Raw genomic sequence first — 16,756 nt, 5'->3', positions numbered from 1 at the left:
AAGCTATAATTTAGCAAAACTGACTTTCCCAGGACAGCTTTTTCCCCACATGGAAATACCCTTTTCATGGTTATTATACTTCAAATATTTTAAATTAGTTCCTTGATCCTGAATTCTGCTCTGTATGCTTTGTGTTTCCTTGTTTGGCATGGTCACGGTCTCTGCTTAGCTTATTTTCCATGTTTCTGTAAGAACGGCTTTCTGTAGGCATCTTTCATCTTTGAATAAGAAACCACACACAAAGTAAATAGGATTTTATTGGATTATTGCTAAGGCTAAGATCAAGAATCCTGTTGAAAGTAACAGTTTAAACTGAGAAACAATGTTATTTCTTCTAGTGTCTCTACATTTGGTTCAAGGACGTATTTACAACCTATGGATACTCGTCAGTATTTATACTGCCTAAAACCCAAGCAGGAATTTGCAGAGAAAGCTGGAGTGATTAAAGGTGTAACAGTAATTGGAAAACTAGACATCGTATGGAAAACAAATTTAGGTGAACGGGGAAGGTTGCAGACCAGCCAGCTCCAAAGAATGGTACGTCTTTTACAATCAGAAAATCCATTTTCAAGATAACTGAATGCTAAATTGAATACTTAAACTGTGACAGGAAAGAAAGTAGTTCAGTGCCTGCCTGCTAGCTGAACTTATTCTGAATTCAACAAGTGTCTTTATACTTCACACACATTTTGGAAAACTATGTAGTGTAAATTTTCAGCAAAGACTTGCTCTGTGGAGTGTGAAAAACCATGTTTCCGAAGGTAGCGTAGCTGAACAAAAATGCTGGTTTTCCTGACTTTTGTTGGTGTATGAGAGGCAAAATTCCTTTCAGCTTGCTTGATGTTTTACTTTGCATAGCAACATGTCCATTTTTGAGACATTGAACCACATAACTTAATGGATCATAAATTTAGAATTGCAAGAGTAAAGCATTTAACTTACCAAAGTACCAGAGAATGAAGAAAAATTAGTTCCTTGATTGGAGTTTGCCAACATATTGAAGTGCAGTTCTTGTCTCAAAAGGAGTGTCTTTAAATATGGCTCCTCTTTTATCCCACAGATCTGCTCCTTTTGTGCATTTGGACTCATCTGCTTTCTTAAGCAGAACATAATGAACTATAGAAAATAGTTTTTATATTTTACTCTTCTTAGCCTTGCAGAGCCAACACTGCAAAAATGAATGAAATCTATTCTTCCTTCTTGTGGCTCATCAACAGTTGCTTACAAGTTCTTATTACAGGGCCAATCGGTCAACTATGTAACCCCACTGTCTTTACTAGGCATCACAAAGAGTTACATTTGGCTTGTAGCAGCACCTTTATTGATGGTGATGGGTTCTTCCTTTCCCACATACCAACTTGACAATTGCATCCCAGGCTGCACTTCCAGAACTAGCAGTCAGGAAAAAAGTCTCTTTGTAACCAGTTTTATTGCAGTGGTGGTGTAGCTGTCTTGGCTCCAAGATCTGAGAGAGACAAGGTAGGTGAGGTAATATCTTCTGTTACTGGCAGGTGTAAGCTTTTGAGGTTCACGGAGCTCTTAAGGTACTTGAAAGCTTTACCTTCCACCACCAGAAGGTGGTCCAATAGAAGATATTACCTCACCTATCTTGTCTCGTTGTAAACAGTACGTCTGATATGGAATCAATGAAATGCAGAATTGCCACGCTGAGAATCACTTGGAAATTCATATTGAATTACTGACAGTTCTTTTCCTTTTTACTTGTATGTATGCTTACATCAAGCATCTCTTCCTTCCACCTTCCCACCTCCCCCCAATCCAACTGGAAATGGTTCCCTCTGTAAGCACCTTTCATCTAGTATGCCTGGATTTTGTCGATGTCATCATTATTTTCATCACTAGGACTTCATAGGTATACTGATGAACCTGTAGCCTGCTTGCTTATAACTTCCTGTCCTTTGTCAACCAACTCTCCCATCTTCAGCCTACCTTATCGCTAATTCCTCTTTCCCCTTTAAAACAGACTTTTCCCATCTACAATCAGAGTTCTTTCATTCTGTCCCCTTCCTCATTGGACGCTTACTTTGGTAATTTGATTATCTCCAGTAGCTTAACTTCAGCTGCTGATGCTTGAAAAGCCAATGGTACTCCTCAGTTTCCTCTTCATTGGGCATATGGAAACCGAAGCTGACTATATAATGAATCTCTAAATTTCAGAAATGGGTTCACTTCTAGTTTGTCATTGTTGTAAAACAGTGGTTCACAGTAGCCCTCTTTCTAATGAGAGCTAGGAGGAGTTTTCTACACTTAGCTATTTCAAAGATATACCTCTACCCCGATATAACGCAACCCGGTATAACACAAATTCAGATATGACATGGTATCTCAGGGATTCACTTTTGGCCGCTTCTCATTCTGGAATGTCTAATTGTTAGCTTCAACGTTAGATATTGCTTTGTGCATGTGATCTCCATCTCTCCTCTGACTCATCAGCTCTATCTGTCCTACAGTCTTAATTCTGTAAGGTGCTGCTAGACCTTAACATTCTACTGCTGAATGGCACTGCTGTTTTTCTTAATCCCTAGTCTTGAGAGAGTCTAGAATACTGTCAGGAACTCAGCTGATTTGGGGCTAGCAACTGGATGAACTGGAGTGGACCCAGTAAGCCCTCACTAAGTGACTATGCTACCTGATTGGTCAGAAGAACCAACAGATGATCATTAAAGCCCTTAGCAACAGCAGTACAATGGCTTTTCAATGTGTTCCAGACCTGCTTCCTACCTAACCCTTTCTCTACCCCTTGCCTGCTCCACTCCAGCCCTAGACTCTGCCTACCTGTGAACTCTTCATTCCTAATTCCTGGCTCTGACCACTGGCTTGCCTCTTGACCACAACTCACTCTACCCTTCGGTTCCGTTCTGACTCCTTACTCCGATCATTGGCTTGCCTCCTGACCATACCTCCTGCCTTCTGATTCTGCTGTGGCCACTAGGTAGCACTAACTAACTCCTTGGTTTGTGACAAATACTATGGCCAAACTACCCTCTCCATTATGAAATGGGATCAGATCCTTTCCATTCTTCACCTTCACTGGATTCCTATCTCCCAATCCAACTGAAAATATGGCCTATTTGGCCCATTTTAACCTGTGTCTCCTGTGTTTGCCTCTTATGTCTCTTCCCCTCAAATCCCATAAGTTAGAGGTTGCCATTTTTTATAGCTGCTCTATTGATCTTGAATTCTCTCTTAAGCAACTGTTTCAGCTCTTCAAATGAGTTTAGTACTTCTCTACTCACTTTAGTGTGTTCAAGACAGGCTTTTCTTGCACATCTACGCTTTTAAAAATTAATCATATTTCTCTCCGTTACAGCCTGCCAGCAAGTATGTATTCCCCACTCTGTCAATCATTATCTTTTTGCATCACTTCTTTGTAAAGTGTTCTGTGATAATTGCTGAAGGATGCCATATGAAAAGTTACATTTCATACAGGAAAACTTATAATAAACATACCAGCACTACCCTAGTATTTAAGTGCTTCATCTCAATGAGACTCAAAAGAGGGAAGAAAGAAAAAAGGCAGGTGGGAATGGACAGTTAAGGCTTTTGGAAATAGAACATAGAGCTTTTTATCTCGTTTGCTGGCTTGAATTCAAGCTGGTAGTAACCAAAGCCTTTGCCATATGATGGCTAATCAGTGAGCTATGTAAAATGACTTGAGTCTCGATTCAAATTATAGTGGACATGTGTTGACATCAAATGCCACCCTAGCTGGCAGTTACTAGCAATATTTTTGGCAGTCCTAGTAGAGGTTCTACAGACAAAGGATATAGAGATTGAATTATCGTTTCACCCATAGAATTGATAACTCTGTCAAGGATGAGATGTATTAGTGGGATAGTGCGGGGAAACGTATATTTCCATTATCCACACTGTCGCTTGCTTTTGAGCACAAGTAAGATTTTATCACCCTCTGAGAGTGAAATGTGGCTCACATTCGAAACTTTAATTAAGAAATTGGAAAACACAAAATTCAGATCTTGTTATTTTTCCTATGAGTCTTTCCCCCATCTTAACTTGTGATAAATTTATTTGTTTTTCTTTCTATTTCTTAGGCCGTGTCTACACTATCACTTATGCCAGCAAAACCTTTGTCGCTCAGGGGTATGAAAAAAACAGCCCCAGAACGACATAAGTTGATTGCCAGCGTAAGTGCTCATGTGTACAGTACTATATCAGCAGGAGACGTTCTTCCGCTGACATAGCTACTGCCACTAGTTGAGCTGGTTTTATTATGTTGACAGGAGACCTCTCTCCCATTAGTATAACGTGGCTACACAAGCCCTTTTAGAGCGGCACAGCTGTATTGATACAGTTGTGCTGTTGTAAGCTTGTAAGTGTAGACATGGCCTTAGTTTAAATTTGTTAGACTAGACTAAAAGAAGGTTCAATACAGTACTTGAGCTTTGTTACCAACGACTTGAAAAGCTAACTATTCTTGTACCTCTGCAGGCCCCAGGCTATGGTGATGTAAGACTTTCTTTGGAGACAATACCAGATACTGTAAATCTGGAAGAGCCTTTTGACATTACGTGTAAAATAACAAATTGCAGGTAATATCAATTGGTTTTTGAGCTTTTTTGATCCGGGAAGTTTGGTTTCTTTAGTGCTTGCTGCTAAAGTAAATTTTAAACATGCATCTTTGTAGATATAGATCTATATAGATATATCGCTTCCCGGCTCTATGAGCTGTGGTGCAAGTGAAATACCTCATATTGTTACCCTTTGTTGTTTGAAATATATTTATATTAGAGTAAATTAAAGTGATCATAAAGCTATAATTCCACCAAAGGTGGTGGTGATACTGCTGGAATGGCTTTGGATGTTGCCAAAATTCTGTGATTGAAGTCTGTGTAACTGCAATCTTGTATATTAATGTGGATACCAGTGTTAAGTTACAAAACATCTTGCGCTATTAGCATAAATATAAGCATTAAGTTAAACTACTTCAACTAATTTCCATAAGAATAAAGGATACCTTCAGTGTCAACTTTAACTGTCACTTACCCTGCAACCCCCCAGAAGCATTGTCTAGATGTTTTTTAAAAAATTAAATCTATCCAAGTCTTGAATATCAAGTTGGCACTTGACATGACTTGTAATAGTCATGCTACAGTAGGATTGTAAAAGTACCTAAAATAATGTAATTCTCAGCTGTAGATGAGGCCAGGAAGTAAAGGAAAGCAATTATTCTGCATTTGCCTCTTTTGGTAGTCTTCTTGTTCTTGTCCCACGTGTAAGTGATATGGTATCCCAGCATGACTACCATCTCACTGTACAATTCTTACATGTTTAAAACCAAGAAAGAAGAAGTGGGACCGCTAAACACGGAGGATGGAGTGGAGGTTAAGGATAATCTAGGCATGGCCCAATATCTAAACAAATATTTTGCCTCAGTCTTTAATGAGGCTAATGAGGAGTTTAGGGATAATGGTAGGATGATAAATGGGAATGAGGATATGGAGGTAGATATTACCACATCTGAGGTAGAAGCCAAACTCGAACAGCTTAATGGGACTAAATCTTCATCCAAGAATATTAAAGGAACTGGCACATGAAATTGCAAGCCCATTAGCAAGAATTTTTAATGAATCTGTAAACTCAAGGGTTGTACCGTATGACTGGAGAATTGCTAACGTAGTTCCTATCTTTAAGAAAGGGGAAAAAAAGTGATCCAGGCAACTCCAGGCCTGTTAGTTTGACATCTGTAGTATGCAAGGTCTTGGAAAAAATTTTGAAAGAGAAAGTAGTTAAGAACATTGAGGTCAGTGGTAATTGGGACAAAATGCAACATGGTTTTACAAAAGGTAGATCGTGCCAAACCAACCTGATCTCCTTCTTTGAGAAGGTACCAGATTTTTTTAGACAAAGGAAACATCGTGGATCTAGTCTACCTCGATTTCATTAAGGCATTTGATACGATTCCACATGGGGAATTATTAGTTAAATTGGAAAAGATGGGGATCAATATGAAAATGGAAAGGTGGATAAGGAACTGATTAAAGGGGAGACTACAACGGGTTGTACTGAAAGGTGAACTGTCAGGCTGGAGGGAGGTTACTAGTGGAGTTCCTCGGGGATCGGTTTTGGGACCAATCTTATTTAATCTTTTTATTACTGACCTTGGCACAAAAAGTGGGAGTGTACTAATAAAATTTGCGGATGACACGAAGCTGGGAGGTATTGCCAATACAGAGAAGGACCGGGATGTCATACAGGAAGATCTGGATGACCTTGTAAACTGGAGTAATAGTAATAGGATGAAATTTAATAGTGAAAAGTGCAAGATCATGCATTTAGGGATTAATAACAAGAATTATTGTTATAAGCTGGGAATGCATCAGTTGGAAGTAATGGAGGAGGAGGACCTCAGAGTATTGGTTGATCACAGAATGACTATGAGCAGCCAATGTGATATTGCTGTGAAAAAAGCTAATGCGGTCTTGGGATGCATCAGAGGAGGTATTTCCAGTAGAGATAAGGAGGTGTTAGTACCGTTATAGAAGGCACTGGTGAGACCTTATCTGGAATACTGTGTGCAGTTCTGGTCTCCCATGTTTAAGAAGGATGAATTCAAACTGGAACAGGTACAGAGAAGGGCTACTAGGATGATCCGAGGAATGGAAAACCTGTCTTATGAAAGGAGACTCAAAGAGCTTGGCTTGTTTAGCCTAACCAAAAGAAGGCTGAGGGAAGATATGATTGCTCTCTATAAATATATCAGAGGATAAATACCAGGAAGGGAGAGGAATTCTTTAAGCTCAGTACCAATGTGGATACAAGAACAAATGGTTATAAACTGACCATCAGGAAGTTTAGACTTGAAATTAGATGAAGGTTTCTAACCATCAGAGGAGTGAAGTTCTGGAACAGCCTTCCAAGGGTAGTAGTGGGGGCAAAAGACATATCTGGCTTCAAGACTAAGCTTGATAAGTTTATGGAAGGGATGGTATAATGGGATAGCCTAATTTTGGCAATTAATTGGTCTTTGACTATTAGCGGTAAATATGCCCAATGGCTTGTGATGGGATGTTAGATGGGGTGGGATCTGAGTTACTACAGAGAATTCTTTCCTGGGTGTCTGGCTGGTGAGTCTTACCCACATGCTCAGGGTTTAGCTGATTGCCATATTTGGGTCGGGAAGGAATTTTCCTCCAGGGCAGATTGGCAGAGGCCCTGGAGGTTTTTTGCCGCCTTCTGCAGCGTGGGGCATGGGTCATTTGCTGGAAGATTCTCTGCATCTTGAAGTCTTTAAACCATGATTTGAGGACTTCAATGGCTCAGACACCGGTTTGATACAGGAGTGGATGGGTGAGATTCTGTGGCCTGCGTTGTGCAGGAGGTCAGACTAGATGATCATAATGGTCCCTTCTGACCTTAAAATCTATGATTCTATGAAAACAAATTAATATGTAACTGAGTAACTTTTGAGACTTAGTGGCTTGTAATAGATCATCCTAACTTCAGTAATAAACCATTCATATCAGGAGTTTCTAATGAGTGCTCTCAGAATCATCAAGCTATTGTACTTCTGCAGTCTTTCTTGAATGGTAAAGAACTAGGTTTTTTCCTTATTGTTTGCTTTCATCTAGCAGTGAAAGAACTATGGATCTGGTTTTGGAAATGTGCAATACTAATTCCATCCACTGGTGTGGAGTTTCAGGAAGACAGCTTGGAAAGCTACACCCCAGTTCATCCCTCCATCTTGCACTTACACTATTGTCTTCAGTACAGGGACTACAAGTAAGAGATAACATAACTATGATATATGGGCTATTTTATGGTCACAGTAGTGCAAAACTTATTCTCATCTACTTACTAAAATTTGTACACATCTTTTTCCCATTAGAGTGTCTCTGGCTTAAGACTAATGGACACTTTTTTGAAGAGAACATACGAATATGATGATATTGCACAAGTCTGTGTAATTTCTTCAAAAGTAAAAGAAGAACATTGAAGAAAAATCCTTTTAACATTTCCCCTGGGGTTTTTTGGACCAACTTCCTAAATTTTACATCTGACTGATGGCAAAATCATGTTTAAAACATCTGCAAACAATATAAGTATGTTTATTTATTTGTGTCTTCTGTGAGTATTTTTGGAATGTTTTAAAATATGTTTTAAAGAGATAACTACACATATTTTATCTATTATTTGAAAATAAAATCTTTAAAGTCTGAAAATGCAGCTGTCAGGATTTCTTGCACTATTGTATTGAATATGCAGCCATCATAAGAAGGAAGTTATTATCCACTTCACCATTGGCTTTAAAGGGGTGCCCATTGTGGCACTGATTGCAGAGCTGCGTTAACGTGGAGGGACTAACCTCTAATGGCAAGGTTTGGTTTTTTTTTTTTTGTTTTTTATTAGAATTCAGTTCTCATTTTCACCCTTCTGTCAGGGACTTGAGGATTTGGACTTGAACTCCACCATGCAAGCATCCCACGGTTCCAATCTCTTTCCCAGATTCCCTGCTCACTACTGTGATGCTCCCCCTGGGCACCCAGGATTGTGAGGCACCTCTTCACTACCTGCCCTTAGCAAGTAGCAGTTTTGTCTACTGCCTGCCGTAACTCAGCTCCTTGAAACCAACACCTCCTGTCACACACAAGCACTCTGCACACCTCCCCTCTCTGTGCAGGATAGTGATAGACACACACCAACCTGAATCCTTAGAGAGCTCCCTGCAACATCCTCCAGCCCCTGTCACTGAATACTCTTGGCAATTACCTGATACACAATTAGAATGAATTGTTGGGTGGGGGGGGTCCGTATTTTTTGTAATAGATTTGTGAAAACATTTTTTGTATTCACACAGTAAACATATTTTTCCCCATGGCCTTATGTAGGTTGATAATTTCACGCTTACCCAAAGTGGCCGGTTCCTACTTCCAAGTTATTTTCAAGACTATTACTAAATAAAGAAAAGTCCTTCTCTCTGGCTTTTCACACTTTCCCTCAGGGTTATCACACAGCAATCTTGCCTAGTTTGAAATGTTTATTTTAGACTTTCCAATATTATCATCTTTTTTTTTTTTTCCCTTTAGTGTAGAGGGTTTTAAGTATATGGGATGGATCATGACCAGATTACTAAATTGAGAGTGAGTGGTACTGGCCAAGCTAAACTTTTTCTTTCAGAGCTGTTTTAATCAATATATGCTTGATTGATAGCTTACTCCTAAAGTAGCTAAATTGCCATGTATGCATGAACAGCACAGCCTATCTTCACTCTGCATGTTGTACTCCTGGGGGAATTCTGCACCAAAAAAAATTAAGAATTCCGCGCACAATATTTTAAAATTCCCCCCAATAAATAATCAACGTGCATCTATCAGTTGAGCAAAAGCTAAAGAATAGCAGCTACAGAAATAACCTTATGTTCCTTCTAAACTTCAGCTAGTTAGAGGGCAACGTGGCCTCACATAATCCACAGAGTTCAATGGAGTAATAAGAGAAACAAAAACTACTGCCCCCACCCCCCCCAAAAAATAGAACCTAAGTACCTTCAAATTGATCTGTCACAAGTTTAAGGAGATGTAACTATATGGCTACCCTCTCCCTTCAAGAAAAACCCAAAATTGCATTTTAGCAAAAGAAAATGCTTAAGTTTGGTGCTGTGTGCTGAAGTACAACTAAAGTTGTACTTTTCAAGAGGGACATCAAACAGATGAAAATAAAACATTTCCACACAAACCTGTTTTTTTGAAATTCATATCTTTTAAGTGTGTGAATAAAGTAAACTCTTCATTTTACAAGATATTTCCCCCTTTTCCACTGCTTACCACATGAATTTGCTGCTGCACCAGTAATGATAGAAAACCAAACAAATTTTAAATGCATAATTATTTATTTAGTTCACTGATAAACTGCATTTAGTCTAAAATGAAAGCAATATTTGTTTAGATCATGGTTTTATCAGTCTTATCAGTCTGAATTTTTTTCAAAGTTCAAAGTACCCAAGCTCTCTCTTCAACCACTGATTAAAACAAGTCCTGACATTGTGAACAATGTAGCCTGTAGAGTGGCAAAATACATTTTAGCGTAAATGAAAACTCTTCCTGGACTTAAATAGAAAGAGTAATTAATGACAGCTACTGTCCATTAGGGAATTTCTATTTTTTTATTAAGCTATAAAGTCCCATCTGCTCAGATGCAAAATATAATAGGCAGTTACAAGTTTTCTATTGTGTCAATTGTGGCATGTTCCTGCATTAGGTAATGCCATCAAAAATCTAAAAACAAGCATTCTTGTTACAGATACTGGAATAAGACTCACATTCTTAACAGTGTGGTATGTGAAATGGAAGTTACGACTTCTAATAAGCATGGTTCCAAGAATACAGTTCATAGCATTAGTGATAACTACTCCAGAGCACTTTATGACAGGGCTGGCTCTACCAGAACACAGACATCTGCAGAATACTCAGTAGCTGCATGTACATATAACTTACAAGCAGAAAGAGTGGCTGTTTTGAACCCATACAGCCAACCTTTGTTTATATAATTGTTATACAGAAGAGTATAGTTTAGGATTATTATACTTAATCATTAGAGACACTCAGCTACAAAAGACATTTTAGTAGGAGAGGGTAAGAGAAAACTAAAATATTAAGTGAAGATTGTCACAACACAAGGGTAAATATACTGGGTCACATCCTTAGCTTCTGTAAAGCCCCACTGTTGTTTTATGTTTGTTTTGTTTCCTTTATTAAATTTAGTGCAAAAAATCTGGAATTGACCTTGGAGTTGCTGAAAATGTGGAAGGGTAAAGTATAGCGGAGAATACACTGTGTAAATGGTCTGTTTAAAGAGTGCATTATGGAAAAAATCTGCCAAATGATTTCTGCATATGTAGATTCCTAATGTAACTATATTGTTTGGGGCTTAATCATTTATCAGTTTTTTTATAAAAAGCAATAATCTCTTTTTTTTTGTAAAAACAATAATCTGCCTGAAGGCAAATATTAGTTACCTGAACTACAACTGAAAAAAGTACATACATAAGTTAGTCCCCCCCCCGCCTCTCCCCCAAGGCAGACACAGCCAGTGTAAACACTTCTTTCCATGTGGTCAGCCAATAAAACAGAATAGCACTGATTCAATTTAGAGCTTAGGGGTGTTTGCCTAATGTCTCCAATGCACCCCAGAGTACATTAATGAGCATGCAGTGCAATTATAAATAGCAGTCTTTTTAGAAAAAATCAAGCTAATAATCTAATGCCATGTAAGAGTTATTTAATTAATAAAATATAAAGTGTCTTATGCAATGGATGTTAGTCTGATTTTCATGTCTGTAAATTTCCCCCTGTGCAATATATACAGCCTGACAAAATTGGGAATTTTTACCCTCCCATTACCAAATTCAGAAAGGTGCTTCTGCCTTAGTTCCAAATTCTGCTCTCGCTTACATTCTGCACAATGTCTTCTCTCTAGCACTTAGCGAAGACACTACATGTGCGAGAGAGCTTCCCCTGTCAGCACAGGCATTCCACCTTCCTGAGAAGCGGTAGCTATGTAAATCTAGTGCTGTCTACCCCAGAGGTTAGGTCGGTATAAGTGCATTGCTCAGGAGTATGGATTTTCACAGCCCTGAGTGACGTAGTTATACTGACAAAAGTTAGTATAGACCAGTGTTTCACAACCTCTTTGATACCAGGGACCAGCTTGCTGCCTTCCTAAACTGTGGCAGGGAGATCTCCGGGACTGGCGCAGGTTACTGGACCAGTTGTTGAGAAACACTGGAATAGACCAAGCCTAAGTGTATCCAGCAGCAGTAGATGGCATGAACAGCAAACAAGGGAAACAGGTTACAAAAATATTAAAAAAGAAAAAATATGGAAAAGCAAGGAGGTCTGAAAGTGTCAGGTTAGGAGAGCTGGGAAGAGGAACACAAACTGGAAGAACTATTTCATGGCCCTTTCACCATTAATCACTTATTTAAAATATACAAGTTACATAATTAAACTTCAAAAATCCTTAACTGTGTTTTTTCCCCTAAGCCAGTGATTTACCACACTGTGGTACATATTGATTTATTTGTTCGAATTACCTAAGTTTTCACTGCTAATGACTTGTGCAGGTATGTGACCAGTTTAACTAATCACAGTTAAGAATTCTTAAACTCATGTTGTATACTGTATACACACAAGAATGAAGCACAACCTTCCATGCCTATGCTATTAGTGCCATAATGGAGACCTCCAGGGCTACTAAGATGATTAGGGACATATATAGCAGTAGAAATTCCTCTTTCCTTCTCCCTTGGCCTGATCTCTTCCTCTGATTGCTGCACATCTTCCTCCTAGCACAGTTTTATCATCCTCTCTGTACGTGCAACTCTTAATCATCCCTAGGCTCTACTACCCACCTTCTTCCCACCAGGTAAAGTTGAAAGGCATGTGATGCTGATAGCAAAAGCCTCTCAACCAACCCTAGGCCAGGGACTGTGCTACAAAGTCACAGGACTGACCCTCCAGCACATGTTTTAAATTCATATTGCACTCCATCACCCCCATAGGCTCATCACAAGAAGCAGAGTGCTGGTCAGATCTATTGATTCATAGCAGATCTGGTAAGAAGCAGAGCCATGCAAACCTTCGCTACTGAACAATAGGCCTTTTACAATGTAATTTTTAAAACTAAATTTCTATGCAGGCATACCAGCACCCATTAAAGCATTAGACTCACTTCCCCCCGCAGCAGCCCTGTAGATCGCTCCAATGCACAGCCTTGGTGCATAGTAAGTAGTCTCTCTTTAAAAGAGATGGCAAGTTTTAACATCCATTAATAGATAGTGTTCATTAATTTGAAAAGCCTAAACATGATCATTTTTATATACGGGAATTTAATAAGTCAATGTATTTAATATATATATTAATTTATAAAGGATTCACTATATATACATGATATGTTCAAACGTGTGTGCAACAGATCTGCTTAACAGATTTATTCTTGTTTAACAAACAGACACAAAGGATTTTCTGTTTCATGTCCAAGCAGAATAGTTACAATGATGCATTTGCTACTAGCTACTGTGTGCATTTTGGGATTATATACCATTCACATTTCTAGTTCTACAACCACATGCCTCCTTTAAATCAGGAATGCTCTTCAGTGCTGCCACTGAAAGATCTGCTCCGGACATGATTTCTCAGTTGTTCTATGAGCTCTGGATTCTGCTGTTGTATCTGTTGTGCAAACTGCTGTCCCCTGTGTTAAACAGTTTTTTGTAAATCAACAAGTGAAAAATAACTGGCATGCAGCACTCATCAGAAAACATCAAGTTTTATGATAGCTGAAGCTATGTTATGTAAATGAAGGCAAAAGCAAGCATGACTAGGATGATCTGTATTAAAATGATAATCATGGTGTTATAGCTTTTCCTATTTGAATTCTGTTCTGATGATAGATGGAGATGTGTCCATGTTGAGTCTTTAGATCCATCAGCTGCCTTTGATGAGAACTATTGTTGACTCACCTGCAGACACTAACATTAGTAAATAAAGCTGCTCTTGCATGACTCTGCTCCTTTCCTTCCAAAAGATGCCAGTAGGCAATTTGGGTCAATTGCTCTTCTAGCCTAAAGACAATCTGATGTGGAGTTTCAGAGATGTATTCTGCTACCCATTTTGTGCATGTGTAGGTGAGGCGATTGGGAGAATGTGAGGTAACATAGGCTCTATTATGCTGATAATAACCAGCTCCACAAGTGGACTTCACTTCACCCAAAGAGTCTCTGATCTGCATTTATGTGGTGACTAGCCAGGATTGTGGCTTCTATTGAGCTATCTGGCTGAAATTAACCTCAGATGAGACAACTGAAATACTTGATCACTAGGAAAAACAACTGGAAGAACTCTGTTACTCCAGGAATAAGCTCTTGAGAGAATTTTGTCCAGGTAGCAGTAGCTATCAATACTGCTTTAATTTGATGTGCACTGGGCAGGAAGGCTGCCATTTTGGGGGTGGGGAGGGAATGGGTCCTTGCCAAAGTGATCCGCACTTTTGTTGCCAATAATGTGAACTATTAAAATGGTCCTGGCTACTATAGAAACCACCTCTCTCCTCATGTGGTGTTGCTTGAAGCAGCAGCCCCTCCCAGTTTAAATGGGAGGAAGCTGGTGTGGCAGGATATTTTCAGCCTTGCATCCTCACTGCAGCCCTAGGTCTGACAGAGATTGAGTTTGCTGAATTTCAGATCACTCCACAAGACCTATTTATTCTCACAGCCTTTCCTCAAGTGGGTAAGCTGAATATGGCTTGAGGGAACAGGACTTTAGCTGCAGGGAACTGAGAAGTTTTTGGAGGAGGCTGGTCCAATGCAATTTGGAAGAAAAATGTACAAGCACCTAAAAATTTAAACAGGCACTTTTAATGAGCTGAGTCTAAAAAGCAAATAATACATGAGCACCAGAAAGTGAGCTGTCAGTTTGCTTGTTCAAACTGAATGAATGAAGTGTACAAAGTAAGTAAACAGAATAATGAAGAGTAAGATGTAAAGTTTAATCATCTAAGGTTATCAGAAATAGGCTAAAAATCAGCTTGGTACTGTCTCTTTTAAACAGCAGCTTAGTGCTGCTTCTACAAATGTTAGGTAGTTAAAATAGTATGTAAATCTTCACAACACTTACGCATGTATGAGGCTTGACAGATCAGTTAGGCCACCAACACCTGCAGCAGGGCCACCAATGGCATTGGACATCATCCCCGACATTCTAGAACAGTTAACACAGCATTGGTATTGTGGTGGTATTATCTTAAGTCAGTGGGTTTGAAATGTTTATACTGGTGACTCCTTTCACATAGCAAGCTTCAGAGTGCAACCCCCCCTTATAAATTAAGAACACTTTTTTAATATATTTAACACCATTATAAATGCTGGAGGCAAAGCGGGGTTTGGGGTTGAGGTTGAGAGCTCGTGACCCCCATATAATAACCTCATGTCCCCCTGAGGGGTCCCAACTCCCAGTTTGAGAACCCCATCTTAAGTGACAAACTGCAATTCTTTGCTGGGTTACTAGGAAGAGTACTAGTTATTAAGTGAGCGGTAGGGGAAACTAAACTGTGGTAGATTTAGTTACAAAAAGAGTACAGCTGTAAAGGCAATAATAAGAACACAATACAAATTTTAGTAATCTATTGCCATTTGCTTTTGATTTGCTAGCCCACTCAGACACTACTGGCATCTTTTTTCACTGATACTCCATGTTAATACTTACAGTTGTTGAACTTGCGGATTCTGCATTAAACTTGCTGCCTACAATAGGTAAGATGTATTGCAAGTCAGAATGCAGTCATATATTTAGTTATCATTGTGGGAGACATGAGAAGCACAATATATATCTTGTATTACAATACACAAGCTAAGTTAATGACTCTAGAGACATATGATCCTCAACAAACTCACTCATTAAAGTAATGTATTTCAAGGACATGAAGATAATATAAATCATTATACTCTACACCATGAATCTTAGTTACGATGTACTATTGCTGTTCAGGGTAATCAACCATGAAAAAGAGGAAGTCTGTGAATCTCTAGAGCTACTCTGACCCAATGCCCTGGGAATTAGACATTAAAATGTGTCAGATATTTGGGCAATCATCTTAATGGTTTAAAAAAACAGCTTTGAATTATATATTGCTTAATATTAAGCTTCCATCATTCCAACTGGAGTCTTATCTAATGTTTTCCTCTAGATAATGATATATGCAAGGATAACAAATTAAAAGCTTTCTACGTGATAAAGCCTACCCTTGGGAATCTGAGAAGGCTTATGGATTCTAGGCTGTGAGGAGGGAACAGTTAGTCTTGGGGCCGCTGGGGGTGGTTGTTATTATATTGGGTAAAAATATCTAAGCAGTCGCAGGGATAGTCTTCTGTGTATGGAATTGTTTACATGTTTGTATTGTACTTCTGTAGAAGTTCCCAAAGCAACTGAAATCTGAAATAAATACATAAAAAGACCCAATAAGCACATTTGCTGTATATAAAATGCTCAGCACATTCACTTACTCATTGATCTTATCTATTCAACTAAATAAAAATACTTGACACTTTTCTTCTTAAAACACGTTTATTAACTAATTTATCCTCACAACACTTCTCCAAGGTAAATTAGTCATATCGTCTCCATTTTACAGTTGGGAAATGACAGAAAACCAAATTTGTTGCAAATCCTTGATGTCAATGAAGTCACATTCGCTTATATCAGCAGTGAATTTGGTCCAGGAGATTAAAGGCCTGAAACTTGAGCCACAAGTAACTTGTTTAAGGCTAGACAGTGGTAAAAATCAGAAAGAGAACTCAGGAGTTCTTGGCTCTCAGCTCTGGGTTCAAGTTACTTGACTGATCAGGCAACCTCTGGAAACAATACAAAAAATCCATTTAATGTAGTTAGCTACAGACAGAAGAGAAGATTTTCAACTCAAAACAGATGGAGTTCCTGTGCAACTTAATAAACTAAGATGTGTAGAAAATTCACTCTACTCCTTCCTCACAGACCATTTCTACCCTACAATTTCAATAGGTGACCAGACCTATTGGCCTCTCTTTTAGGTTAGGAGCTATTGCATGCTGTGGGGCTACGTACTCCAAAGTTTACTGTGTACCCTTTAGCACACAGATGTTAAGTTTGACGTGTTGTGGTCTGCTTTGGACAAGAAAGGCTCCCAGTAATGCTGCGATCCACCAGTGAAATTCTTTAAGAACTCGGAAGAATACAACAGGATTCTTGCA

The 16,756-nt window shown here is 38.9% G+C and overlaps 2 protein-coding genes across 11 annotated transcripts in view; one reads left to right on the top strand and one right to left on the bottom strand.

Annotated features, from left to right (window-relative positions):
* TRAPPC13 (trafficking protein particle complex subunit 13) overlaps window positions 1-8,195 on the top strand; it is a 43,421-nt gene extending 35,226 nt beyond the window's left edge. For 3 of the 5 annotated variants that reach the window (XM_054032142.1, XM_054032140.1, XM_054032138.1), the window contains 4 exons: window positions 339-537; window positions 4,471-4,571; window positions 7,611-7,761; window positions 7,868-8,195. In XM_054032142.1, coding sequence (XP_053888117.1) covers window positions 339-537; window positions 4,471-4,571; window positions 7,611-7,761; window positions 7,868-7,975 — 559 coding nt within the window. In that variant the 3' untranslated portion in view covers window positions 7,976-8,195. The remainder of the gene's footprint in view (window positions 1-338; window positions 538-4,470; window positions 4,572-7,610; window positions 7,762-7,867) is intronic. The other 2 variants (XM_054032141.1, XM_054032139.1) reach the window with 1 other exon arrangement.
* Window positions 8,196-9,964: 1,769 nt separating this feature from the next.
* Window positions 9,965-16,756, bottom strand: part of SGTB (small glutamine rich tetratricopeptide repeat co-chaperone beta) — a 53,532-nt gene continuing 46,740 nt past the window's right edge. For 5 of the 6 annotated variants that reach the window (XM_054032304.1, XM_054032305.1, XM_054032303.1 and 2 more), the window contains exons 9-11: window positions 15,237-15,274; window positions 14,649-14,732; window positions 9,965-13,227 (exon numbers count right to left, since the gene is read on the bottom strand). In XM_054032304.1, the coding sequence (XP_053888279.1) occupies window positions 13,116-13,227; window positions 14,649-14,732; window positions 15,237-15,274 (234 nt within the window). In that variant the 3' untranslated portion in view covers window positions 9,965-13,115. Of the gene's footprint in view, window positions 13,228-14,648; window positions 14,733-15,236; window positions 15,275-16,116; window positions 16,382-16,756 lie in introns of those variants that run through there. The other variant, XM_054032309.1, reaches the window with a different exon arrangement.

This window comes from Malaclemys terrapin, chromosome 6 (assembly GCF_027887155.1).
Source record: "Malaclemys terrapin pileata isolate rMalTer1 chromosome 6, rMalTer1.hap1, whole genome shotgun sequence".
NCBI classification, from domain to species: domain Eukaryota; kingdom Metazoa; phylum Chordata; order Testudines; family Emydidae; genus Malaclemys; species Malaclemys terrapin.
The sequence above is the reverse complement of the archived record's forward strand: the minus strand, read 5'-3'. Positions and strand labels throughout refer to the sequence as shown.